The sequence below is a fragment of the Colossoma macropomum genome, unplaced genomic scaffold, assembly GCF_904425465.1.
Source record: "Colossoma macropomum unplaced genomic scaffold, Colossoma_macropomum, whole genome shotgun sequence".
Classification (NCBI taxonomy): Eukaryota; Metazoa; Chordata; class Actinopteri; order Characiformes; family Serrasalmidae; genus Colossoma; species Colossoma macropomum.
In genome coordinates this window covers 33,191,195-33,217,685 of record NW_023494800.1, presented here as the reverse complement: position 1 = coordinate 33,217,685, position 26,491 = coordinate 33,191,195, and the positions used below count along the sequence as shown (strand labels likewise).

The window sequence follows — 26,491 nt, the reverse complement described above, 5'->3', positions numbered from 1 at the left end:
TTTCCTCAGTCTTTCAGTTTTAATGGTGCTCCGTGTTTCACAGAAAGTAAACGTGACATTTTTGCATAGCCTTAGTGTCGTATCACAACTGACATCTCCAACAAGGTGAAAGCTATTAACATTAGCTGTACTCGGTGCAGGATTACATTTTCAGAAGTGATCACTGTGTTTCCCGGTGCTGAAAGATACATGACATTAATCTCATGGTGCAAAAGTAGCTGATTACATAAATCTATTATTACACGCATCTGTAAAAAAAAAGCAGGTTAAGCATGAAAGGCTAAATTTGGTCAGCAGCTTTGGTCAGAAATGGCTAGATTGGCAGGTTTATTTTCAAGCATTCAGTCTAATCCAGTTTTTGAATACACACGGAAGCAAATCCTTTCCGTTCCATCTTATATATATGTAGCCACAGCTACTTCCAGCATATAAGCATAATGTACTGCAACCATAAGAACATTTTATTTTGGTTTTCAGCCACTTCAGGAAGGGCAAGTGGCAGGGGCGGCTGGGCCGCAGGCCAATTCTGAATGAAAATGAGTGATAATGATGAGTCTAGCACCTTCACGCAGGGTAATACGTGTAGTTTTTCATGATTAATAGGTTTTAACAGTACAAATGAGCAATTTGGCACAGAGTAGGTAAAGGCATACACATTGTGTATACGCATATCCCAACCCTAGACACGTACATTGTGTACAGACGTTGGCACGCACACTTGGGCTGTGTGTGGAGGTGTGTGTTTCAGGAATTTACAGAGGATCCAAGACTTGCTGTGTGCTGAACTCCTGGAAGTCCTCTGGAATAGTGTCTGCAAGAGAAAGTTGAAGAGTTGATAATTCATTATTTGTGTATGTGTTAGTATGGCTGTTCAATTCCAGACATTTTGGAGTCAACTCCGATTCCGATTCCCAGTGATGGGAATCAGTGGGGTTGGTCCTATGAGTCGACTGTGTGCAACAATATTGATTCCAAAACCAAGACACATAGAAAAATATCTGACAGAAATAAAGAGTACAATATCAATTATATTTGACTTTAGATAGGAAACCTGGAGAGCTAATGCTAGCTAAATTAACTTAGCTAACAAACAGAAGCTGGCTAAGTTGTACCTGAATCTCTGTCAGCTCCTTCAGGCGGGTAGACAATGTTGGTTGATTGTAAGCTAATTTTTTGTCAATACTATTACACTTTACTTTGTTTTCCACTTTGGCTAAAGGAAAATCCAGCTGGGCTAACAATGTGTGAGTTGTAGAAGGATGTACTTTTCAGACAGGCTGTCCAGACAGTGACAAAAAGATCTGCCCCTCCTCATCATCCTCCTTAGCATCCAGTCTCACAGATGTGATCAGATCAACTAGCTAAAACATAGCAGGCTAAACAGGCTAAAGGATAGCTAACTGGCTAAATCACTCCTCTGTTAATAATCACTGTTAGTGTTGAATTTAAGTATTTTTTACTGTATTTACTGTAAAACTGCCAAATAAAAAGTAAAGAACGTGTTACTAAAATGTCTAATACTGTTCAAACGTCTGTTAGCTTGATGTTAGCACAGCTGAGGAAATCACATTGAGATGCTGGAAGAAATTAGCATTATTATTGCAGTGGTGAGCTAAAACTGAGAATAGAGTGAAGGGTTCTACATAAAACACAGCTATAATATGAGATTTTTATGATAATATGTACATATATAAATTAATAAATTCAAGAAATGACTGCTGTATGCAGTGATGGGCGAATGAAAGTTCGTATCCTCCTTCATATTTGACTGGCAACAATAGCACACTCTAAACAAACTATGTTTTCTGGTGAAAGAATTGTTTATTACAACTATTATTAATTGTAACTTAAATGTACTATTAGAAATTAGTGTATTTAATCATATTTTATTTTCTTGCCATTTTATAAAGGCAAAAAGTCACTTGAGACCTTGTGTTACAGTGATTTTACCCAAAGTGGCTTGTTTTGCTTTTTGCTTGTTGCTGTGTTGGTCTATTGCTTTATTGTAATATACTTACAGTGTTAAAATGTGTAAATAATGTCAATAAAGTTTGTGTAAATAAATTTTTTGTAGAACTATTGCTTTATGTTTATAAGCATGCAGGTCTGTGTGAGTGTACAATCTCACCGTTGCAGCGGTACTTCAGGTTGGACCAGATGATGTTCTCCTGAGAGAAGCAGAACACACCTAACCTGCCGCCCCTCATCGTCGTGTCGATTGTCACGCCAGAGTCCGCCACCAGCTGTGTGCCCTCATAGAAACGAACCCTACGCACACAGACAAATTTATTTCCACACGTCATGGTGTGAATAGGCCTTATTTTGTGATGCATTTATGAAGGTATAGGGTTGGAAAAGTGCGTGTAGGTGTTTGTATGGGAGTCATCGCAGTCACAATGGTGTCTGTTTTTTTCCTATTATTTTTGGACCATTTGTGGAAGCGGACAAAAGATGGGCGCAGAGGCGGAACTTTTCAAGAGCCACTCTACATGCGACAAGAGCTTTGATGACAAACCTTGGTCAGTTATTTTCACTGAAATAATTACAGCCCTTTAATTATGTTCTCTTAATATTCTTTTTTCAGGAAGAGTCCTAAACTGTCAATGCTATTTTCAGAAAATCTATTCAACATCTTTTACCTCTACAAAAGGACAGAACAGTAATTGTTGGTTAACAAATGGGTGTAATTTGCTAATTATAAGTAGATGAATGGTTGTGACTTGTTTGTAGTGATCGATGGACTCACCTGATGTATCCAACTTGTGGACGGTGCTGGAGGTACCAGCGGTAAGACACTTTGTCCTTCCAGCCAACGTTACGTGGGTCCTTCCACAGGAGACGCACCTGGTCGTTGGTGTCACCCGTATGCCACAGGGAATTTCTCAAGTGTTCACCTGGGCCAGACTTTGACTTCACCGCCTGAGACAGCGAGAAAGATGGAGATTTGATTTTCATAATTGTGCTCATTAGGCTGCCCTTTATCATTTTGCTCTGGTGACATTTAGATCTGAACTCTTCCTCTTTGCTCCTTCATGGCGAGCTAAGAGTAAAGCTAAGACTTAATAACGTTTATTTGTGCTAACTTAACACACCTAGTGCACAGATTAGATTCTCCTCAATATCTTAATCAACTTGGTCAGTTGTATTAGATTAGGGCTAACCAGCTCTCAAAGAGCAGGTTTGGAGCATTTCTATAGCTGGTGACAGCTAGTTGAAAGGTCCTGACCTTCAGCTGGATGCCAGGCTCAGCGACGGCCCTGAAGGGTGTGGCCTGCCAGTAAGTTTGCTCTGTCTGCTTCCACATCACGACATAGAAGCTGGACGAGTCCTGGTAGCCGAAGATAAAGCCAGCGTAGTCATCGTCAGTCACTGTGTTCACATGGAACGTGCCCTCAAAGTCGACACCACTGAACGCTGTGTAACCTGGATATCACAGGAGCAATGGTTACTACGATGCTAAAACATCACAAATGCTTGCTTTTCACATAGCTCTGCTTACTGTGTGAGGGCCCAGAGATGTAAGCATACTCAGATATTAGAGTTTGATGTCATAGGACAGATTTCAGGTAGTTTCAGGTAGTATGTAACTCTGTGAATGTTGTAGATCATGTATGGTGAAAGTTGTGGAAGTCATAATCATTTGTAGACTGTGGCCTTATGCTTCAGCAAAGACGTGTGTGTGTGTGTGTGTATGTGTGTCCACTTACCCACAGCAAGACCAGGATCACTGTTCATTGTTTGCACAATCTCCATCCCCTGTAATAGACATGCAGACAGGACGAGCATGAGAGCAAAACCTACTAACCTAAAGTGACCACTCTGAGTGAGCTTCATTCATTCATTCTTGGACTAGGAGTCCAATTAATAAGGAGGCTAAATTTCAGGAAACCCGGTGAGCCCACCAGAGCACTTTTCAAGAGCGGAAATGCAGATTTTGCTGTAGTAGCCAATGTCCACTGTGAACCATGCCTTACTCATCACTTAGCCTTCTAAGTGACTTCATCACTTAGCCTTCTAAGCCTTCTCATCACTTTTACCTTCCACTTTTATAAATTCCTATGTCTTCTCTCAGCTCTAGAATTGTCCGCAATTTAAGAGCTGTGCTCTCTCTCAGTTCTAGAACTGTTACCTCTCTCAGCTGTCCCGTTTCTCAATTCCACAACTGTCTATTATCTCAATTCCAGAACTGTCCCATCACTCAGTTCTGGAATTGTTCCATGTCTAAGGTCTAAATTGTCCCTTCTCTCAGTTCTAGAACTGTCCTATCATTCAGTCCTGGAACTATCCCTTCTCTCAGTTCCAGAACTGTCCTATCATTAATTTTTGAAATTATCCCTTCTCTCAGCCCTATAACTGTCACTTTTGTCAGTTCCAGAACTGTCCTATTACTCAGTGCTAGAACTTTCCCTTCTCTCAGCTCCAGAACTGTCCCTTCTTTCAGTTCCACAACTGTCTCTTCTCTCAGTTATAGAGTTCTTCCTTCTCTCAGTTTCATAGCTGTTCCTTTTCTCAGTTCCAGAATGGTCCGTTGTCTCAGCTCCACAAATGTCTCTTATCTCAGTACAAAAACTGTCTTTTCTCTCAGTTCTAGAATTGTTCTATGTCTAAGGTCTGAACTGTCCGTTCTTTCAGTTCCAGAACTGTCCTATTATTAAGTTTTGAAACTATTCTCTCAGCCCTACAACTGTCTCTTTTGTCACTTCCAGAACTGTTCTATCACTCAGTGCTAGAACTGTCCCTTCTCTCAGCTCAAGAACTGTCATATCTCTCAGTTCTAAAACTGTCCTATCATTCAGTTCTGGAACTGCCCCATGTCCCTAGACCTGCCACTTCTTTAAGTTCCAGAACAGCACCATCTCTCAGTTCTAGAACTGTCCTATTATTCAGTTGAAACTGTCCATTCTCTCAGCTCTAGAACTGTTTCTTTTCTCAGTTCCAGAATTGTCCTATTACTCAGTTCTAAAACTGTCCTATCATTTAGTTATAGAACTGTCCCTTCTCTCAGATTCAGAACTGTCCAACCACTCAGTTAAAGAACTGTCACTTCTCTCATTTCTTGAACTGTTCTTTCTCTCAGTTCTGCACCATCTCTCAGTTCTAAAACTCTTATCATTCAGTTCTGGAACTGTTCCTCTTTGCTCCAGAACTTTTCAATCACTTAGTTCTAGAACTGTCCCTTTTCTCAGTTCCATAACTGTCTCTTTTCTCAATTCTAGAACTGTCCCTTTTCTCAGTTCCTAAGCTGTCTCTTCTCTCAGTTCCACAACTGTCTCTTCTCTCAGTTCTAGAGCTCTCCCATCTCTCAGTTCTAGATCTCTCTTCTCTCAGTTTCATTACTGTCCCTTGTCTCAGTTCCAGAATTGCCCCTTTTCTCAGTTCCACAACTGTCTCTTCTCTCAGTTCCACAACTGTCTCTTCTCTCAGTTCTAGAGCTCTCCTTTCTCTCAGTTCTAGAGCTCTTCCTTCTCTCAGTTTCATAACTATCCCTTGTCTCAGTTCCAGAATTGCCCCTTCTTTCACTTCTACAACTGCCTCTTCTTTCAGTTCCAAAACTGTCTCTTCTCTAAGTTCTAGAGCTCTTCCTTCTCTCAGTTTCATAACTGTCCCTTTTCTTAGTTCCAGAACTGTCCCTGTGTCCTCTCCCAGGTATAGAATTGCCCTCCAGACTCCAAGACTGGATTTGCAATAAAAGTCCACTGATCAGTTCAACAAAAACACCGAATTACAACTGTGTGTGAACAGGTTGGAGACATTAATAAACAAAAATACTTAGTCACCTGATTCAGAACAACCCAATTAGGGTCAATCTGGGCGTCACCCTCAGGGTCCAGCACAACAGTCTGATAAGCTCTGAAGTCTGTCAGGGTGATCTCTGCATTCTCTGGGCAGTTGTCAATCCTGTCAATCACCTTGTCTTGGTCAAAGTCTGACTCGCACACGTCACCCACACCATCGTCTGGAGACATGAACAGAAAAGGGTCTATTGAGTGGGAAAGCCATTTAAGCCAAATGGACAGTGTCTGGGTGTGTTTTTAATAAAGCTTTTTAAATATGAAAATCAAGGTTTAAAGGCAAATATAGCTTATGAGTAATCAGTCAGAGTAAGTAATCATATCAAGTGAAATTATTTCACTTTTCTGTATGTTGCTGTTCACAGAAAGTTATATTTACTGCATCTGTAAAATTTATAGATGCAATTGGCTCCATTCCTTTTAAATTGGAGGCCTGTGGATTTGTGGAATTAGGGGTATTGTGGTATCCCTTTTCAGGAACTCTGGAGTTTATGGGGTCTCTGGGGTCACCTGGGATATAGAAGGTTTTAGCACTTACTGTTGTCATCGATCTGGTCAGGGTTGGGGACCAGACGGCAGTTATCGGGGCCGGGGGGCAGGAAATCGGGGATGTTGTCATTATCATCGTCATCGTCACACTCGTCACCAAGGCCGTCTTTATCAGTGTCCAGCTGGGAGCTGTTTATCACCAGTGGACAGTTGTCTTTTGAGTCCTGGTGTCCATCACCATCACTGCATAACACACAAACACAAACAGATTTATTTTTGAGTGCACAAACATATAATGTCACATGGATGCATAACACGTTATCGGAGTGCCAATGTCATTCAGTTCTATAGTACTCCAGAACTTATCTAGAATATTAATGAGTGTATTATTAGCAGGTAGCTGCACAGACAAAGATTGATGGTTTTTCATACCTGTCTTGATTTGTGTCGCAAGAGTCTCCAACAAGGTCATTATCAATGTCCGACTACAAGAGAAAGTATCAGAAAAAAAATGAATCTCTCTTGAATGCCTGATAATATCCTTCTTGATTCAGTCATGAGGTGGAATTGTCATTGAGGTAATTGGGGAGTACAACAGTAATGTTAGTGATGATGTAGAAATACTGACACGTGGTTATGGTTGGGAATCTCATGGTTGGTTGGAGCTGGAAAAGTCTAGATATTTGTAAAATTCCGCTTGTGTTTTGGGAATATCATACCTGGTTGGGGTTGGGAATGTCTCCGCAGCTGTCGCAGGCATCTCCCACTCCATCTCCATCCCGGTCCAGCTGATCCCTGTTCTTCACTCGCTGGCAGTTATCCAGGAAGTTTTTCACACCTAGAGACCGATTAGAAAGCACATAAGAAAAGTCAAGAATTAATCATTTAGATTCCAGTACATCAGATTACAAGCTTAGTTCAGTTTCAGGCTTTTCAAAGGTAGTCCTGAATGAACTGTACAAGTGAAAAGGCAGCATTCTGCACCACAGTACTGTAGAACTGAAAAGATATTATTAGCTCTGAGAATTGTAGAACTGAGGACATCTTAGAGCTGATTATACTAAGACAGAGAGAAAATGATTCAACATTTTAGAGCTGAAAATTCTAGAACTGAAAGAAGAGGATTCTACAACATAGATCTGAAGATTATAGTACTGAGATGAGCAATCTAGATCGTAGAGCTGTGGATTCTAGAACCAAGAAAAGATTCTACATCTTAGATCTGAAGGTTATAGAATCGAGGAGAGAATTCTACATCTTAAATATGAGGATTTTAAAGCAGAGAGAAGTGAATTTTATATTGCAGTAGCTGCCACTTGGTCTGGTTTGCAGAAGGGCTCTAGAGGCGTGGTATACAGATCAGCGAGCACAGGCACTGCAGAAAGAGGGGACACGACGCCAGACAATACCAAGAACCTGAGCCAGCGGGGAAACTGAAGTCTGCTGGAAGGATTTGCGGCAGCTGCGGAACTTGGGGTAGTGCAGCATAAACAGCAGATGGCTCAATGCTCATCAACAAAGGCTTGTTGATAACCCTACTACGACCAGGCGTGCGCACACACACCAGAGATGCACATCAGACGGCTGAAAGGTGACCAACATGCGCACAAGCGGCACGCTCACCAGTGTTGACACTGCAGTGGACGGCTGAGAGAAGTGCCGTTACGGCTGCCGCCATCAGATGTCTCTGGACTTGACGCAGTGAGGTGTAAAGAATCCTGCTGCGCTCAGGAGGGGCCTTGGTGGCAGGGACACAGCCCCAAGAGAGGACTAGGGTTGCTCAGTGCTTGCGCTGGATTGGTTAGTGTGCCAGGGCGGCTGACCTTTTTTTGTGGGGGACGGTACTTGTTCTGGCTCACAGAAGGGGCTCTAGAGGAGCTAGAGATGCTACAAAATCTTAGAGAGATGCATTTTAGGATTCTTTTCAAATTTGATCTTTTAGATCTGAGGATTACAGAACTGAGGGGAGCATTCTACCTCATAACGCTGAAGGTTCTAGAACTGAGAGAGGGTTCTACATTCTAGAATTGGGAGATTGTATGTTTTAGAGTTGAGGATACTTCATACGTCTTAAAGCTGAAGACTGTACGGCTGAGAGACAAAGTGCACCCGTATCTGTGGGTGTGGGTTGTGGGTGTGGGTTGTGGGTGTGTATGTGGTATGAATGTATGATTCCTCACCATCTCCATCCATATCGTCGTCACATGCGTCCCCAAGGCCATCTGAATCAGTGTCCCGCTGGTCCGGATTCTCCACGCTAACACAGTTATCACAAGCGTCACCATGGCTATCCTTGTCACTGTTCGTTTGATCCACATTTGGCTTCAGCCAGCAATTATCCTAGCAGACACACAAACATGAACGTGCATGAACACAGGGAATCGTAATGATCTAGCTTTTCTTGTGACATAACGGAGGAGATGAATTCAATATATAAGACCATATGCTTGTGGGCAGCCACTTAGTAGGTCAGCCAATTCATACTGAGCTCAACTTAAGGCAGCAGTGAGTTCAGCTACACACAATTCAGTGGATTTGAATCAAAACAACCTTAAATTTGAGCCTGTTATGCTGTACCAGCTGTACAGCCATCTGTTATGTAAAGCAGCACAGGATTCCTGCTCTTCTTCACCAAGACTACTGTTTACCTATGTGTGTGTGTGTCTGTATGTGTGTACCTGCTCGTTAGGTATTCCATCTCCGTCAGCGTCTGGGTCACATGCATCACCCTGTCCATCTGAATCGGCGTCCTCCTGTCCTGAATTTGGCACTGTAACACAGTTATCCTGAAATAGAAACACACACACACACGCGTATAACACACGATAATGACGTGCTCAGAACTCACAGCATGCTGTTGTTATGTATCCCCATCACCATGGTTACCTTCTTGCATGTGGGGTCTCGGCAGCGAAGCTTCTCGTCCGGGTAGCCATCAATGTCGGTGTCTTTACCGCATAGATAGCCGTTTCCTGCCCAGCCGATACCACACTGGAACACACACACGTTAAAACTGAATTCCCTAACCAGCAGTTTGATGATGGCTGTGTGTGTGTGTGTGTGTGTGTGTGTGTGTGTGAAGAAATTACTCTCAGCCTAGCAATGACACTGACAGAGAATGGACCACAACCCAAATAATATCTGGTCAGTGGTGGTCCTATGGTGGTCCCTTTTCATTGATGGCCAGTCTGTTAATTGTACACTTACAATGTGCACCTATATGGTAGGTGTATGGTATGAAATATACATCTAGTTCAGTCATACACTGGGACATACAGTCATACGCAAAAGTTTGTGCACCCTGATCAAATAACATGTTTTGTTGATTTTATTTTTTGAAAATAAGTACATATCCTCCACTTTTGCACATTTTAATACATAATTAAAAAGTTTAAAATAAAAAGTCTATTTGCACTATTGAACATATTGTAAAAATAATAAGGCATAAAATGTGGCCTGTACAAAAGCTGTGACACATTTTATTCATTGTTTTTTTCCCAAAAGGTTAAACTCAGAAAATAAACAGAAATTCTAAATTCTGAATTGCAGAAAAATGCGATATTTAAGTGTTTGAGGATGAATTAACTTGGTTACACTTAAAATCAACAAAAAATTATTTTTAATTTGAACAAAGGTGTTTTGTATTTGACTGTATATGGTCATATGTCAGATATTTCTACAGGCTGGCAGTTCATTTTCTCAGGGCAGTGTGTGTTACCTGGCAGGTGATGGTGCCGTCTCGTTCCTCGATGCACTGTGCGTTGGGGTCGCAGGGGTTTTGCAGGCGATTCCCGCAGCTCTTCTCAGGCTTACACCCCCTAACCTGATCACCTGTGAATCCTGTTTTACAGCCGCCACAAGTGTATGAACCCTGCAATCACACACACACACACCACACACACACACACACACACACACGGACAAGCAGGGAGTTACTTCCAAAAATGTTTATATTTTACATATATTTCGCATATATTATTCAAACAAAACTGATAATTAGAATTAATACTAGATTCTGTATTATTATAATGCAGCTATAATAAAGAGGAAATGCAGCGGTTACCATGGAGTTCAGGCAGACCGAGTTGGCTGTGCAGCCTCCGTTATTTGGCCCCTTACACTCATCAATATCATCACACACCTGTGAATAGACAGAGGAAGAGGTGATCCAACACACACACACTCACACACACGCACACCCCAAGCATGCACATGACAATTCACAAAGAAGACAAAAGCACATCCACACACACTTAGATTACAGTTGTATGCAAAAGTTAACACCCCCTAACAAATTACTTGTTGAACTGATTTTCAATATTTGAAATTTTATTTTCTAAAAATGTCTTTTATTAACGTATTGGAAAAATGATAAAACATAATATATAAAATGTGCCATAACTTTTGCACAGGCCACATTTAATGTTTTATTTTTTTCCCAATGTGTTAAATTCAGTAAATAAATAGTAATTGAGTATTAAAATGAGCAGTAGTGTGTTCTCTGTAAAGGATGTGTTCACTTATTTTCACCTAGAAAATCAATAAAAACTTTTGCATACGTCTGTATACGGAAACACATTAAACGCACACCCTGACCTGTTTGTGTGTCTGCGCAAAAGCTGCTCCAACGCCTTCCACAGCCATGCCAGTGTAGCCGAGAGGACACGCCTCACAGCGGAATCCCGGGGCCATGTTTACGCACCGCACACCCGGGAAACACGGGTTAAACTGGCACTACAACACACACAAGTTTATACATTATGGGATATATATTAGGGTAATTTCCATTCCCGGGATTTATTTCCCCAGTTCATCTGTTGTGCTTTTTGGCAATGGAAAATAATATGTTTATATTATTTTAAGGAAAAAACCTACTTCACTTTTAATGTAAGTTAATGGAACCAGACTGTTTATGTATATTGTATCTCCATTTTTGTCGTTTTCAGTTTTTGACAAAATATGAAAATATCTGTTGTTCTTTATGTCGTTCATATTTCATGAAGAACAGACCGAAAGAAATGACCCAAAATTACATTAAAAGTGAAGTAGGTTTTTTCCTTCTCCTGTAAAGTTACAATTTTGGAGATAGGAGGTTTTCTTCAGACAACAGCAATATATATATATATATAGCCTAGATATATATAATCTAGATTTCTAGATTTTTCTAGAAAAATCACTCACAATAATAATATAGGCCAAGATGACACTCATCCCAAGACCCCCAAAATTTTGCATAATTTCAGGAAGTGGACCCCCATCTTTCCCTTAGTTTGTGCCAATGGCACATACACACACAAATGTACGATGTACCTCATCGACATCGTCACAGCTGTACCCGTCTCCAGTGTAACCATCAGGACAGGGACCACACTCTATTCCATCCTGTGTCTCGATACACATATCGTCACGGAAACACACACCAGGGGCGCACCGCTGCTTCACCACCGTCCCGTCCAGGCCTGCAACACAACCAATCACATGCCACTGTTGAATGAGCATAATAACTCATCAGAAAACCACAGGCTTCTACTGGGTCGGCATAGTTATTTTTAAACTGTCACGTGTGTCAGCACCAGAGATGGACTGTATCAGTACAAAGTCAGAGCTGAAACACATTTGGGACTTTTAACTGACTTGGACTTTAGACAAAAATCTTTTTGCTTTGAGTGACCTTGTACCTTAATTTTGTTTATTGTGTTAAAACTAATGATCAAACATTCCTCTTTGTTGGCACCAAAACAATCACAACACCACCAAATCGTTACCAAATGTTTCAGTAGTGACTGTTTGAGTCCTGACAATTTTAACCAATTTTGATCACAACTCAAAAACGTGAGCCAGTTCATGACTAGCAAACAAAGCTTTGAACAGCTTTACACACGTAAAATCATAATATTCTTCATTAAAATACAAAAAAGTTTACTTACACGCAGAAAATCTGTGTTTTGGTAGTGACAATTTTTAATGTTACACTGATTTCCAGATTTTGGGACACATTTACTTCAAAACAATGGGATCTAACTGCTCACCATGTGGCCATGAGGGACAGGGATGCAGCCTCACTTCCTGCTCTAAAATTCAGGGGCTCTAAAATACAACTCTGCCTACAGACCAAAATTCTGTGTTTCAGTAGTGACATGAAAATTTTACTTAAAAATTTAACTGATGATAAATCTAAACCTTTCAACATTAAATGAAAAAGATCTTTAAAAAAAATTAAAATGCTAAAAAATATAAGTATTATTTTTACAAGTGTAAATTTAGGGGTTAGAGTTTGGGACAGACACCTCCTAACAAAGTACCCTATAAATGATGATTTTGTATACATTTAGCTTATTACTATCTCTGATCATTTCCCTTGTTAATATATAAGGTCTGATTTATACATTTTTCATTTAAATATTTTTTTTGTGACCACAGTTTAACTTTAAACTGTACGTTTAAAATACAGAATACTAGTTTGTAAACTGTATTTAATGGTTTTATAAAAAAAATCTATATTTCATATATAAATATCTTAAATCATGATATCTGGACAAAACTTTGTATCTCATTTTTTCCTTTTTTTAAACACTAACATAAATTGGCAAATACCAGATGTCATTTACATTGTGTGAAAAAGTATGAGTAATGGACTAATTGAAATGGTCCAAAATGACTTGGAATAATACATTTTTATTAAAAAAAGCTATGAGATATATTTATATAATATAGATATGATAGACGGGCGGCACGGTGGCGCAGTGGGTAGCGCTGTCGCCTCACAGCAAGAATGGCCTGGGTTCGATTCCCGGCTGGGTGACCAGGGTCGTTTCTGTGTGGAGTTTGCATGTTCTCCCCGTGTCTGCGTGGGTTTCCTCCGGGTACTCCGGTTTCCTCCCACAGTCCAAAAACATGCAGTCAGGTCAATTGGACGTGCTAAATTGCCCCTAGGTGTGAGTGTGTGTGTGGATGTATATGTCTGTTTGTCTGCCCTGCGATGGACTGGCGACCTGTCCAGGGTGTATCCTGCCTTCCGCCCGATGACAGCTGGGATAGGCTCCAGCACCCCACCGCGACCCAGAAGGATAAGCGGTTTAGATGATGGATGGATATGATAGACAAGACTGTTTCTTGCTGTATAGCAGGCATTTAGGGACCCCAAGCCACCTGGGGGCCCTTGTGAGCATGTAGCACTATTTAATTTATCTTACTAATTATTAATTGAATCTATTTATGAACACAATATAGCAGATTTTGTTCTGTTAAAATGAATGAAGCAGTAATTTATGTATATATTTATTATAATATTTATTTTTCATTTCTGCCCACACAAAATAATATGACCAGGGTGGGTCGGGGTCCCACAGATAGACTGCTAAATGCTAATTCTGTTACATCAGCTAACAGACGCCTGTGTTGCATAGTATCATGCTGAGTGATGGGGGAGATCCTCCTACCCACACAGAAAGAGCCAGGACAGTTTCTTGGACTGTGGCATCGTCGAGGGCTGAAAAATGTCATTTTTATAACATGCCTATGACTTTAAAGGGGTGGGTCTCATTGGACTGGTTATAAAGGCTTGATTATTGGTGAAGTTTTGTCTCAAAATACATTGCAAATTCAATGCAATGTACTTTTGCCCATCCCTGGGAAGGTAATCATTAATAAAGGCTGGTTTCTTGCTTTAGTGTGCTGCTAAACTGCAAAGACAACAGTTAAAAATCCTGTTTGGCCTTAACTTTAGACGTAGGCTTAATCTGGATGTGGGAACAGACTATAAAAGTGACACTAGTGCAAAAACTGCACAGTATTTGCCCTACAGTAGTAGATTTTGAGAAGCCTGCTGTTTTGGACGGCTGGTTAGAACATTTGGTTAGCACATGTGGAGTCAAAGAGTGGACCGGCTGTGCTGCGCGCACCACACACACACACACAGCCGTCAGATTGTGAGGGTCTTACCGCAGGCTTGACACTCAGAGATCGTGTTTCTGAGGAAGGAAGTCTCTTTCACCTGCAAATACACATAAATATATAAACTATACAGAGTAGAACAGAAAATACAGTACAGTGGAGAAGAGAGCAGAGCTTTACCTGTTGAATTAGCACATCCTTCAGCTCGTTTATAACTTTGGTCAGCTCCAACATCTGATTGGTCAGCTGTTTGGTGTTGAGCCCTGGGACATTGGACGTCACACATGAATACAACGTGTTTTTTATGAAAGAATATTGTTTACTCATAACATCAGGGTCCCATTTCTGCAGAAGCGTTGTGTTAAGCCTGGCCAACACTATGGTCATTAAGACCCCACAGTGACGTAAAAGCATTCATGATGCTTTTTTGCCATCTCGTCCTGCATTATTTAAAAATCAAGCAACATCAAAAATTATTTACATAGTGACAAAGTATTTGGACACTGCACAAACTTCAAGGCATCATTCAATAAATGTTAAATCATCTATCTAAGAGCTGATAAATGTTAAACAGAGCTGCTGACTAGAAGAGAAGAGCTGTTAACATTAGCTTAGCTAGCATGATCACAGCTATGCTCACCACAGAACATGTTAATTTCTGGCTAATTACTGACACAGTTTGGATGATAATAAATCAAATCTGAAGGAGTGAATTAGAGCAGCTGGAGCTGAAGAGACAGAAAGTGAGATTAAACCTGTTCTATGGTGTTTGGATCAGTTAACGTTAGCTTAGCGAGCAGCTACAGACCCAAACAGAGCTACAGACCACAGCACAGGACTGATTCTGACTGACTGCTGCTCCGCTAACACAAGTGTAGAGGATAAAAACTGAAGTCTGAGAGAGGAAAAGAGGAGTGACTGGAGTTGAAGTGACAGAAAGACATAAATGAATCTGTTCTGTGGTGTTTGGGACTGTAGTGTTTTGGCTAAGCTAGCGAGAGCCATGTTAGCAGGTCAAACGTACCACAGACCACAGTAGAGGACTGATTCTGACTGACTGCTGCTCCGCTAACACAAGTGTAGAGGATAAAAATGAAAGTCTGAGAGAGTAAAAGTGGAGTGTCTGGTGTTGGAGTGACAGAAAGCTGAAATCAAACCTGTTCTGTGGTGTTTGTGACTGTAGTGTTTTGGCTAAGATACGATACGATAGCATAGTTAGCAGGCCAAACGTGCCACACAGCATAGGCTCAGTTCCAGCTAACTGATGCTAAAATGATGCCCATTGATAGGATATCTGAGAGCGCAGAGTCGAGTGACTGGTGTTGGAGTGAAAGCTGAAATCGGGTGTGTTCTGTGGTGCTAAGCCACTCTTAGCCACCAAGCTACCGCACGTAGCTTTTCCTGACTCTGATTTTTCCTCTCTTTCTATCAGCATCACCTATCGGTGAGCTCTAATAAAATATAAGAGGATGTAATGTGTTTGTTTGGACATTCAGACATGGAACAGAAATTTGTCAATTTTGAATTACCATAATTTTTTAATACAGTGATATACCTTATTACTGCTGAACTGCTCAACCCTACCGAATTCCCCAGAACAAAACACCACAGACAGTCCTGTCTCTCAGAACATCTTCTGCATCCACATGACTTTACAGCAAGACAACCATAACGACAGCAGCAAAGTCACAAATTACTGTACTAATTATGTGTGGATTTAGCATCCTAAAATTGAAAGGAAATATATATTTATTCACAATGTTAAATAGGATAAAAGCATTTTTATCCTTCCATTCATCTCAGCTTTCCATTCAATTTGGCTCTTCTTGGTTATTTGTGTGACGTCAACATTGTTGGGAGAATCTGTGTTCCCCCAACACTACACTGTGAATATTGAAAGTGTTTAATATATATGATTCAAAGTCAGGGTGGCCACAATTTGACAGCACGTAGATTGGAGGGGACAAGATTGGACTATACATATGTCACTCTACAGGATAATCTGGGTTAGATAATCGTTTAAAACCAGCCTGAAATTGACACCTTTTGTGACTGTGTGTGGGGGGGGATTGGCCTCAAGTTAGGCCTGATTACAACAAAATCATTGTTCAATTTTCAGTACTTTATTGCCATATCAACTTGTTGAAATTTCAGTGTTCACCAAAGAGTAAATGCAGTAGGACGAAAGCCCTGATAGCATAAGGATAGTGGACAGCTCTCGGCCCACTAATGGCAAAGCTGGTGGTCCACTGGTGTTTTTTCTCTCTCAGTTGTTTGTAATATTTGTCTTTGTTTATTTTCCAAAATAAAGTCTGTGTGCATTTAAAATCTGTTTGAGGAGATTAAAAACTAGTTAGAGCTTGTATGCAGGACAGGTATCTGGGTGGTTCGAGGGTGAACCAGCAGTTGCGAAAAGTCAGTAGGGTGTCGACCTTATCAAGCCAGCGGACTGATATATGCTGCTATCTGGGAGTCTAAATCAAAATCAAGAGACAAAATAAAAATACAGATTATAGATCACTTAAAATACAAATAATTTACTGTGACTCATTTAAAGCTTCATACAGCCCATCATGTATTTACAATTGATCCATAATTTCGGCCGGCCAACGATTTGTCCTTTTTTCTGCGGCTAATGTTTACATCTGAGGATTTGCTTCACCTCACCCCAGTTACCCAACGTGAGCTCTATAAAGTCAGCTTAGACTGATGATCCTGATGTTGAAATAAAAAATACAAGAGGAACCATTCAATTGAAAACTTGGCGTACCATAAATGCTTAGCTAGCATATTATTCTAATTTAGACAGATAGTTACTTAAATCTGACACTGTGGCTTTATTCACAACAGCAGATACAGCATGACAGAATGAAAAATGCATGGGATTATCAAACAAATCCACAGAGAGTAAAGAATTAACCCCTCTCCAATAACTTCACTGGTGTTTAGCAGGAACACCAATGCTATCACAATAAAAGTCCCATATAAATCTGCTCTTTATTGTAAGTTAACTTGATTTAAATGAACACTAAAATATTTATTAAACCCTATGTATTTATACTAGAACTACTACAACAACAACAACAAATAATAATAATAATAATAATAATAATAATAATGATAATAATAATGATAATAATGATAATAATAATCAAAAAGTAAAAGGTTACATTAAATATTCTACTTGAAAAAAAATATGGGCCCCCTTTTTTACTGGCCCTCTTGGAGAAGATAACCTAGCTAGCTTGAGACCACTAATTAAAAGGTTGTAATAAAAATTGCTCTATTATTTAATGATCCTACTGCTATGACACCTTTGGTGAACTGGCCACTGGCTCCTAACTTAACCTCACATCATCATGATATAGATAGACTGTTAATTATAAAATATGAAATATTTGAATGACATTACCCAGAGTCTGCACAGAGTCGCTCTGATGGGTGTGGCAGTCCTGCAGTGATGCAACATTCTCCAGCGAATCACCAAAGGCCAGCTTCAGCTCCTCCAGTTGCTCCTACCAATCATATCAGAGTTTACTCCTTACTGTCCACTTTATTAGAAACCCTTACCTCATACCACTCTCTGTCCACTTTATGAGCTCCATCTACCTTATGGACCCACAATATAGGTGTACAATTACAGACTGTAGACCATCTGCACATTCGAGCCCCCTCTACCCCATTCATCATTGGTCAGTTTCTGACCACAGGTCTGCTGTTGTCCAAAGTTTATTTGGTTCAGCAGTGACAAACTCACCTGTGCTTTCCCCTGCATGGTCTTTAGCTCCACCCCCTGGTTGCTGTTGAGGCCGTTGAATGCCGCTGGTAAATCTCTCACTGTCTCAACCAATCGGCAGTCCAGATACAGTTCTATCCCCGGCACGGGCAGCGTCCCCTGACCATGTGGGACCGGCCCCGGAGCTCTGACCTCCATGCCCTTCAGGTGGAAAAGGAGGTGGTGCTTCTCTCCGTCCGCTAATTTGAGATTGTTAAAGGTAACAGTGGCCATCCTGCCATCATTGCGAAGATATCGCAACGTAGCTGTGGAGCAAGAAAACAGGAGGAAGAGAAAGATAGAATCAGTGCATCACTTCAAAGAACGACTTCAAAGGTAGAACAGATGAGAGTGGTCAAGGGAAAAACAACAGGACTGAAAGGAATGATATGTGGAAATTAAAACCAGAGCGAGTGCCTCCTTTTGTTTTGAAAGGCTCCAATGCAAATGAAGTCTTAATATTAACAAAACATTTTTTGGGACGCTGCTATTGCTCTCACCTTTGTTGAGTTTGCCCAAGACGGTGAACTCAAAGTACTTGCTGCCGTCCCGTGGATTGTAGAGTCCAAACACGGTGGTGCCGGTTCTCGGTTGCAGACGGAACGTGGCCAGCAGGAAGAGTTCTGTTACACCCTGTTCTGCCAGGCCCCCGTGCAAGAGATCTGGCAGACAGTCTGGCGACGTCAGGAGGTTATACACTGCGGGAGGTCACATCAGTGTTAAACTCCAGGTGGAGAATGCTATTGAAGTACCTATTGAGCATCTAAAGAAGGTGCTCTATGGACAGTGGTTCAGATCAGTGTCCATAGAACCACAAATTAAAAGGCCTTTGGCTATGGACATAAAAGTCTGGCTTTTAACCTTTTGTCCATGGTTATGATCTTTAAAACTGTTTTTATTGTTATTTGAGTATCTTTAAAGATGCATTAGTGGATTTATTTCTTTTATTACTAGTACAAATAACCTGGAAAATATGCAGCCCCTCCCTACACTGAAAAAACTCTGACCCATCTTCGTCTGCTTGGCTGAGAATCTGGTTAGCGACCTGCACGGCAGGTTCTACTACTGTGGGGGAAAAACACACTGTGCTTAATGAGAATAACCATGTAAACTTAATGACGTTAAACATGCTAAACTAGAATCAATTTATTGGAAGGACTTTTCATCAGGAGATCGTGAGTTCGATCCCTGGTGATACTACAGCCATCCATGGCCGGGAGTCCAAGAGAGCACATTTGGCCTTTCTCTCTGGGTGGGTAGCATGGCCCCCCGTCTCCCCCTATCACCCGAACGCGATGCTAGTCAGCACAGGCATCTGTTAGCTGACGTAACAGGTCTGGTGTTTGGCGCTTTCCTCCGAACACGTTTTGATGTCCAGTGATGTTACGTAAGCGGCAGTTTGAAAAGATGCCTGTGCTAGCCTTCTCCCTCCTAGCACTGGTGGTATGATGTGATTGGGGGAGTGCTAACTAGTGGGTGGAATTGGAAATGACTAAATTGGGGAGAAAAAGGTAATGCTTTGGATGAACCACCTTCGTAGAGATTTATGTATTACCTGTCAATTACATCATACTCCAGTGCCGGTAACCTAACTAACTAGACAAGGCTAAGGTCGGCTTCTTACTAAAACTTTCCGTTCCACATTAAATGCTGCTGTAGAGGTGCTATTTGCCTCATTACAGCTCATTACAAAGAAAAATAGGACACCCTTGACTGTTGTCGAGCAGCAAATTGGTATGAACTGGATGTCAAGTGTTTACAGGCTTGTAACTTTGCAATCCCCCCAGACAAAAGAGGCACAGGATTTGAATGCTCGCTCTCGGTAAATGCCACTGCTATACAAAGACTCTAAATGACTGAGAATGGGAGGTTGATCCAAAGAGTAAAAACAATTATTCCAGTGTTGTAGTTCACCTATTTAACCGAGATTTGATCTTCAATTTTTGACGCATACATGTTAAAGAAGGAAAGGTAGCGTTTGGCAAATGTTGGAGACATTACATTGGTTAATGCATGAAGGGCACCATAGCCTACATCGAGGTGGAGATTTTTCGAGGTGAGGTCATTTTAGCTCACTGTAAAAAGGTCAGTTTAGCCCAAAGCATTTGTAAACATTTTGGAAGGCAGCAACTGCTAAATGATTTGAACTCGACCACATCAGTGTCTGAAACAATGGTTTTGCTCCCATTTACCAGGTGATGAGGACTGAAGCCTCTGCAGACACCCAACTAACACCAGACATACCAGATGTGGACTTGGAAGCTGGTTTCAAAGCCACAGACCCACTGACCCAACAATTTCCATTCTTTTCTGGTTGAAGTATCTTGCCTGTTTGTAGCTATTGGGAGTCACATTCAAATTTGAAATGTCTGAGAATTTTGAACTGTGAAGCTGCTTAAAGAAGGCAGTGGAGAATGGAGACTTGCTGGTAATGAATGGAGAATCTTAGAAGAACCAACAAACACAGGGTAGGCCATAAACCACAAGCTAAAATGATAATGTTGCTAAGTATAAGTGAAAGCTACTAAGGTCCAGTTGGCATGTCATCATGCTAACTGGTCCCCATGTGGTTTTGGGTGAATTTTGAATAAAAGGGAAAAAAAATGGACCAGAAAATGAGAGGATGTGGTGTAATAACTGGGGGAGAATTGCAGGGGGATCAAAGACATAAAATGGCCAAGCCTTATTTGACAGTTTTTATGTCCAGCAAAGTCTGAAAACGACCCAGTCGACCCATATGTAGTAGTTTATAATTCAATTCAACCCCTGTTTTATTGGATGAGATCCATTAGAAGTTTCCAGAAGTCAAGCCCCATGGACCGACGGTAGCAGTGATGTCATTGCTTGAAACTACAAATACAGATGTTGGTTGTTATGGCGGTGGCTGTTGGCCATTGACTGAACAGGCCTGGCATTTATGTTTCCTATTAAAAGGTGTGCGTCAGGGCAAGGCCAGCATCCTAATCCAGACTTTCCTGCGTCTAGAGGATAGAACAGGAAAGTAATCGATGTTAAACTGACTCTTAAAATTAAGCTGAATATGCAAAGACCCAAAAGTTTCCAGTCTTTTGGTTAAAGTGCTGTTGTGAAAGAAAAATGCATTTTCAGAAGTGTGTTTTTGATGGAAAGTACACACACTTTAAACCTACTTTAATACATACTGAATGTATTACTTTGGAACAACTCATGACAACTTAAGATGTTTTTAAATTGTAATTAAGCTATGATTAAACATACATTCTTTGCAGTTACTTGTGCTTTTGTGAGATGCACTTAAGTAGAGTTATGTATGTAATTTGCAGATTTAACTTTTCTTATATGTGGAATAAATTATAAATATACTGCTGGATGCACTGCAACTAAATATGCTTAGATGCATTCAACAAATAAATCATATGTTTAAGTAAACACTTAAATATATTATTAGAAATAACTAAACACAACTTATATACTCTTATATTCATGTTGAAATGTGCTTTTCTGTTCTTGACTGGAACAAACTCATGTTGCAATAAGGTTAACATAGGCAATTGTTAAGACACAAATTCTACTACACTACTTTTTAAAACGTAGACTAAATGAATGTACTGATACCCATGTTTGATTGCTAGTTAGTTTGAGTTATATTGCAACTAAAATATACTAAAGCATACTTCAACATTCTTTGGTTTAAAATATGACCTAAAATACACTCATTAATTAACAGTAACAGTATGTTTTCTCAACACTGGTAAAAATCTATGGAATTACAGTCATTTAATTTACTTCCTTAGAAATATTGCTTTTACTGTATTTTAACAGTTCAACCAGTGAAGTTGGCTTAAGAAACTACATTACATACAGACTCGCACACATACTAGCACATATACATACACACATATCAGCAAGCATCTCAGATACTATAGCAGCACTTTAGCAACACCTTAGCAACCACCTGGGATACCATAACAAAGGCCTACAAACATCTTAGCAACCACCTAGGATACCATAGCAACAGTCTAGCAACACTTTAGCAACCTCCTGGGATAGCAACAGCCTAGCAACACCTTAGCAACTACCTGGTATACCAAAGCAATGGACTACAAACACTTTAGCAATCACCTGGGATACCAAAGCAACAGCTTAAAAACAGCTTAGCAACCTCCTGGGATAGCAACAGCCTAGCAACACCTTAGCAACAACCTGGTATACCAAAGCAATGGACTACAAACACCTTAGCAACTACCTAGTATATCAAAGCAATGGACTATAAACATCTTAGCAACCACCTGGGATACCAAAGCAACAGCCTAGAAACATTTTAGCAACCACCTGGGATACCATATCAAAGGCCTGGCAACATTCTTAGCAACCTCCTGGGATAGCAACAGCCTAGCAACACTTTAGCAACCACCTTGTATATCAAAGCAATGGCCTACAAACACCTTAGCAAGCACCTGGGATACCAAAGCAACAGCCTAGCAACACCTTAGCAACCATTTGGGATACCAAAGCAACAGCCTAGCAACATCTTAGCAGTCATCTGGGATTCCATAGCAATGACTTTGTCAGACCAACCTAAGGTTTGTTCATGTTCTAGTTCAACCATCATTTTACCATAATAACAACAGTAATCCATTGAAATCAATGCACATGTTTGTGAAATAAAGGCAGTTGTTTTGTGAATTTACATACTGTTTCTGTAAATTAACAGCTTGGTAAAATACAGCATGGCTTATTTGGCTGCATTTGACCTTTGTTTTTGCAAAAAAACGAGTATTGATTGTTAAATTTACAGAACTTTACAGTGAAAAGCATTTTTGTGTATTAAAAATATACTGAAAAACATAGAAAAGTATATGTGTTTTTCCATGAAATGAAAAAAAAATCAATGATACCATTGATGTACTAAAGTATGCTTCTTTCGCAGTGGTGGGTCATCTGTCTTCTGACCTCCAAGATGAGCATGTATGTGTTTGTTGGTTGATTGCAGTGCCACTGGCTTACATTTCTGAAAACTTACTCTGGCTTAAAGTACTGACCACCATCAGTCCAGCTTTCCAGCTTTTGGATCTCCATTTCGGAGCATTCCTGCTCATTTTAGTTACATGTTCTACCTTCTAAGGAGGCTCAGGAAGGTCAGAGTATTTTTAAAAATTGCTTTTTCAAAATACCGAGAACCAATTTGCATGCTAATGTTTCATGGTGGCTGGCACGCTGGGTTCTGAGAGCAGCGTCAAAAACAACACTGAGGCAGATGTATCATGCGACTGTATTGAGTTACGGCTCTTTCATGACAATTCAAGGCTTGGAGACCTGAAATCAAAACCAACAAACCACCCAAACCCCTGGAGGGGTTTCTATCTGTTTTTCTTCGCTCGTCTTTCCTTCTTTTTTCTTTATTTTCATCTTTCCCTCCTCTTCGTTTCATCTTCCCATCTCCAGACATGAATGATGAATGAGAAGAACCTGAGGTCAAAGCCTTCGACCAGTCGCAGGCCTCCACCAGCTGCTGTGACCAATCACGGCTCTCTGCTGGTTCCAGTTGGTACACTGAGTGTTGTTTGTACGCAGATGGTTAGTGATTGCTAACATGTGTGATTTGCCTGAGAGTAATGGGCTTCAGCTGAAACCCAGATGACCATAAAATGGTAGCATTTCATTTCACTGGTTGATTATTATGATCGTTTTGATAATTATTTGGATCTTTATCAGAGAACAATGGTCATTTACATTCAAAGATGAAGCTCATTATATTAATGGGCCTCTAGGTAAGTATTACCTAATGGGCAGCGCTAGCAGAGAGGGGGAGTTATTTGAGTGCATGCTTGAGCTATTTAAGTGTTATGTGTCGGCCTTTGTGTTTCTTGGATTTAATGCAATAATTTGATCTCATCAATCCTGCGAAAGTCATCATGAGTTTAACTTACACCGACGTCTGGTAATGTTCAGACGCGCACACAGTGCACTCTTTTCTCTCTCTCTCTCTCAGTTTCTTCCTGTCTCTCGCCCACATATGCACACATGCGTACAATTAGTAGTAACCAAACAGAGTTGGGCCAGTTTGATGCTGTTTAGTGATTATGCGTTCCATTAATCGGTGTAGATAAACAAGTACAGAACTTATTTGATGGAAGGAATGCTGGGTTGGAGCAAGCATTATGAATTTAGGTGCTGTAAAGGAAGCTATAAGGCGTTATAAAAAGCTATAGGGCATTTAAGGTGCTGCAAAGTTTTATAAATGACTATAAGACTATAAAAAGGTTAGATATAACGATACTAAAAGATGTTAGAATGTACTGTAAGGTACCTTATACCTTATACCTTCTATAATAAGGTATAAGGTGTTACACAATATTATAATGCGGTGTAAGACACTGGAAAAAGGTACTAAACAATCACTGGGGTGGTACCCTCAAGAATACATCTACAGTGCCTTTAGTTATGGAACATAACTCTACTATTTTCCATTTAATTTATTTTTTAAGCTGCATTCGACTCCACACATCCAGGCTTTATATTTTGTTAAGGTTAACTTGTGAAAAAGGTACAAGTACACCCCTTTCCCCTGGTAAAGTGAATGCCATTTATCTTTAAAAGATATTAAAGGTAAACAAAACTATTGTTGTAACTTTTGAGGGTACACCATTTGTATCTTGGTGAACAAAATTGTACCTGTACAGTATATTTTTCTGTGCTAGAAGATATTAGAAGATACTACAACCATGTTACTATACTATACATACTGTAATGTATTACAAGGCAATACATTATAATGTGCTGCAAGATACTATACGGTGGTGTAAGGCACTATAAGATTATAAGGTACTACAACCTTTTATTTAATTTATAAGATACTTCAAAATATAATGTGTTATAAGGCACTATAAGAAGTTATATTATGTTACAAGATACCATAAGATGTTATATGGTACTATAAAGCATTGTCAAGAAACCTTCTATAATAAGTTATAAGGTATTACAGTATGATATAATGTGTTACAAGGCACTAAAAAAAGGTATGTTACAAGATACTATGAGGTATTATAAGGTACTGCAACCTTCTCTGAAAGTTATAAGACACTTCAAAACATTATAAAGTGTTATAAGGCACTATAGGAAGTTATATTGTGTTACAAGATACCATAAGATGTTATACGGTTCTATAAGGTATTATAAAGTACTGTAATCTTCTATAATAAGTTATAAGGTATTACAATGTAATTTAATGTGTCACAATACATTATAAGTACTTGTGTTACCATATACTATGAAATATTATAAGGTACTGAAAACTTCTTTTAAGTTATAAGATGCTACAAGACATTATAATGTGTTATAAGGCACATTTATAAGAAGTTAGATTGTGTTGCAAGATATAAAATGTTATAAGGTACAATAAGGTATTGCAACTTTCTTTATTAAGTTATAAGATGTTACAAGATATTACTGTGTTATAAAGCACTATAAGACATTATAATAATAAATATTATTTGTTATAAGGTACTATACTCAATAATAACCCTCTATAATAAGTTATACAATGTTGTGAGATACTATAATGTGTTATAAGGCACCATAGAATGTTATAACTTGCTGCAAGATATTATAAGCTATAATAAGGTATTTAAAGTATTAAAAAAACACAGCAACCTTCTATAATACGTTTTAAGGCATTGTAAGTCACTATAAAAAGTTATAATGTGCTAGAAGATACTGTTAATTGATATAAGGTACTATACAGCATAAAAAGGTAAAGCTATGTTCTGTAGAAATAAGGTACTATAATGTGTTATAGGGCCCTACAAGAACTTTTAAAGTGTTACAAGATGCTATTCATTGTTATAATGTGTTAAAAGGTGTTAGAAGTTTCAGTAAAGTGTACTCACCAGTTGACTGGGCATCAGCAGCCAAATTCAGACTCAGAATCAGAGATACGGCCACCAGAAGCTGCATCCTGCCTGCCATCCTTCACACCCTCAGAACACACTGGTGTGTGTGTGAAGCTCGTTTAAGTCTGATTAATATTGTGACTTAAAGTTCTGTGCGTCTGCTGCAGCTCGGTGTACGTATTAGAGAGGCTCACCCTCTTCCACAGCTCCCTCAGAGAGAGTCTAAGGAGAAAAAGAGTCAGCTCTGAGCGCCTGTGAGTATTTAATGGTGTGCGTGTGTCTGTAAAAGAGTGAGGTAAAGGCTGTCCATCACATCACACGCAGCTGTGGTGGGCGGGGTTATGACTTTCACAGACGGCCCCATGCTGGGGGGCGGAGCCAAGAGTGGTTCAATGTAATTGGCTCTCTTGGGTTGTGTCTGTGACCTTATTGGTGCATTTTATGAGCCTCCATTTGTTTCCCATCTCTCTCTCCATCTCCTCCTTTCTCTCCCTCCTGGCCTTTCATCTCATGTTTTCGCAAATATATCATAACTTGACAGGTGCTGAAAAATTAGGATCTCTTGAAAGCTGGTAAAAGAGCACTGGACCGAACCTCTATTGTTCCACAAACTTGCTCAGTGAAGTTTAGCACAAAATGTTCAGTTCTAGGATTCTAAGACAACCACAACT

At 40.0% G+C, this 26,491-nt stretch overlaps 1 protein-coding gene across 1 annotated transcript; it reads right to left on the bottom strand.

Annotated features, from left to right (window-relative positions):
- thbs4b (thrombospondin 4b) lies at positions 1 to 26,121 on the bottom strand. The gene is made up of 22 exons (XM_036588312.1): positions 25,818 to 26,121; positions 18,450 to 18,647; positions 17,932 to 18,215; positions 17,587 to 17,689; positions 14,355 to 14,437; positions 14,223 to 14,274; positions 11,592 to 11,740; positions 10,878 to 11,015; positions 10,345 to 10,422; positions 10,000 to 10,152; positions 9,168 to 9,272; positions 8,960 to 9,067; positions 8,462 to 8,621; positions 7,001 to 7,119; positions 6,714 to 6,766; positions 6,331 to 6,524; positions 5,778 to 5,956; positions 3,708 to 3,756; positions 3,227 to 3,423; positions 2,747 to 2,919; positions 2,129 to 2,268; positions 1 to 811 (listed from the first exon to the last, which is right to left on the bottom strand). Exons 1-22 carry the CDS (start codon positions 25,894 to 25,896, stop codon positions 753 to 755), a joined length of 2,853 nt encoding a protein of 950 aa, XP_036444205.1. The 5' UTR covers positions 25,897 to 26,121; the 3' UTR covers positions 1 to 752.
- Positions 26,122 to 26,491: the final 370 nt, after the last annotated feature.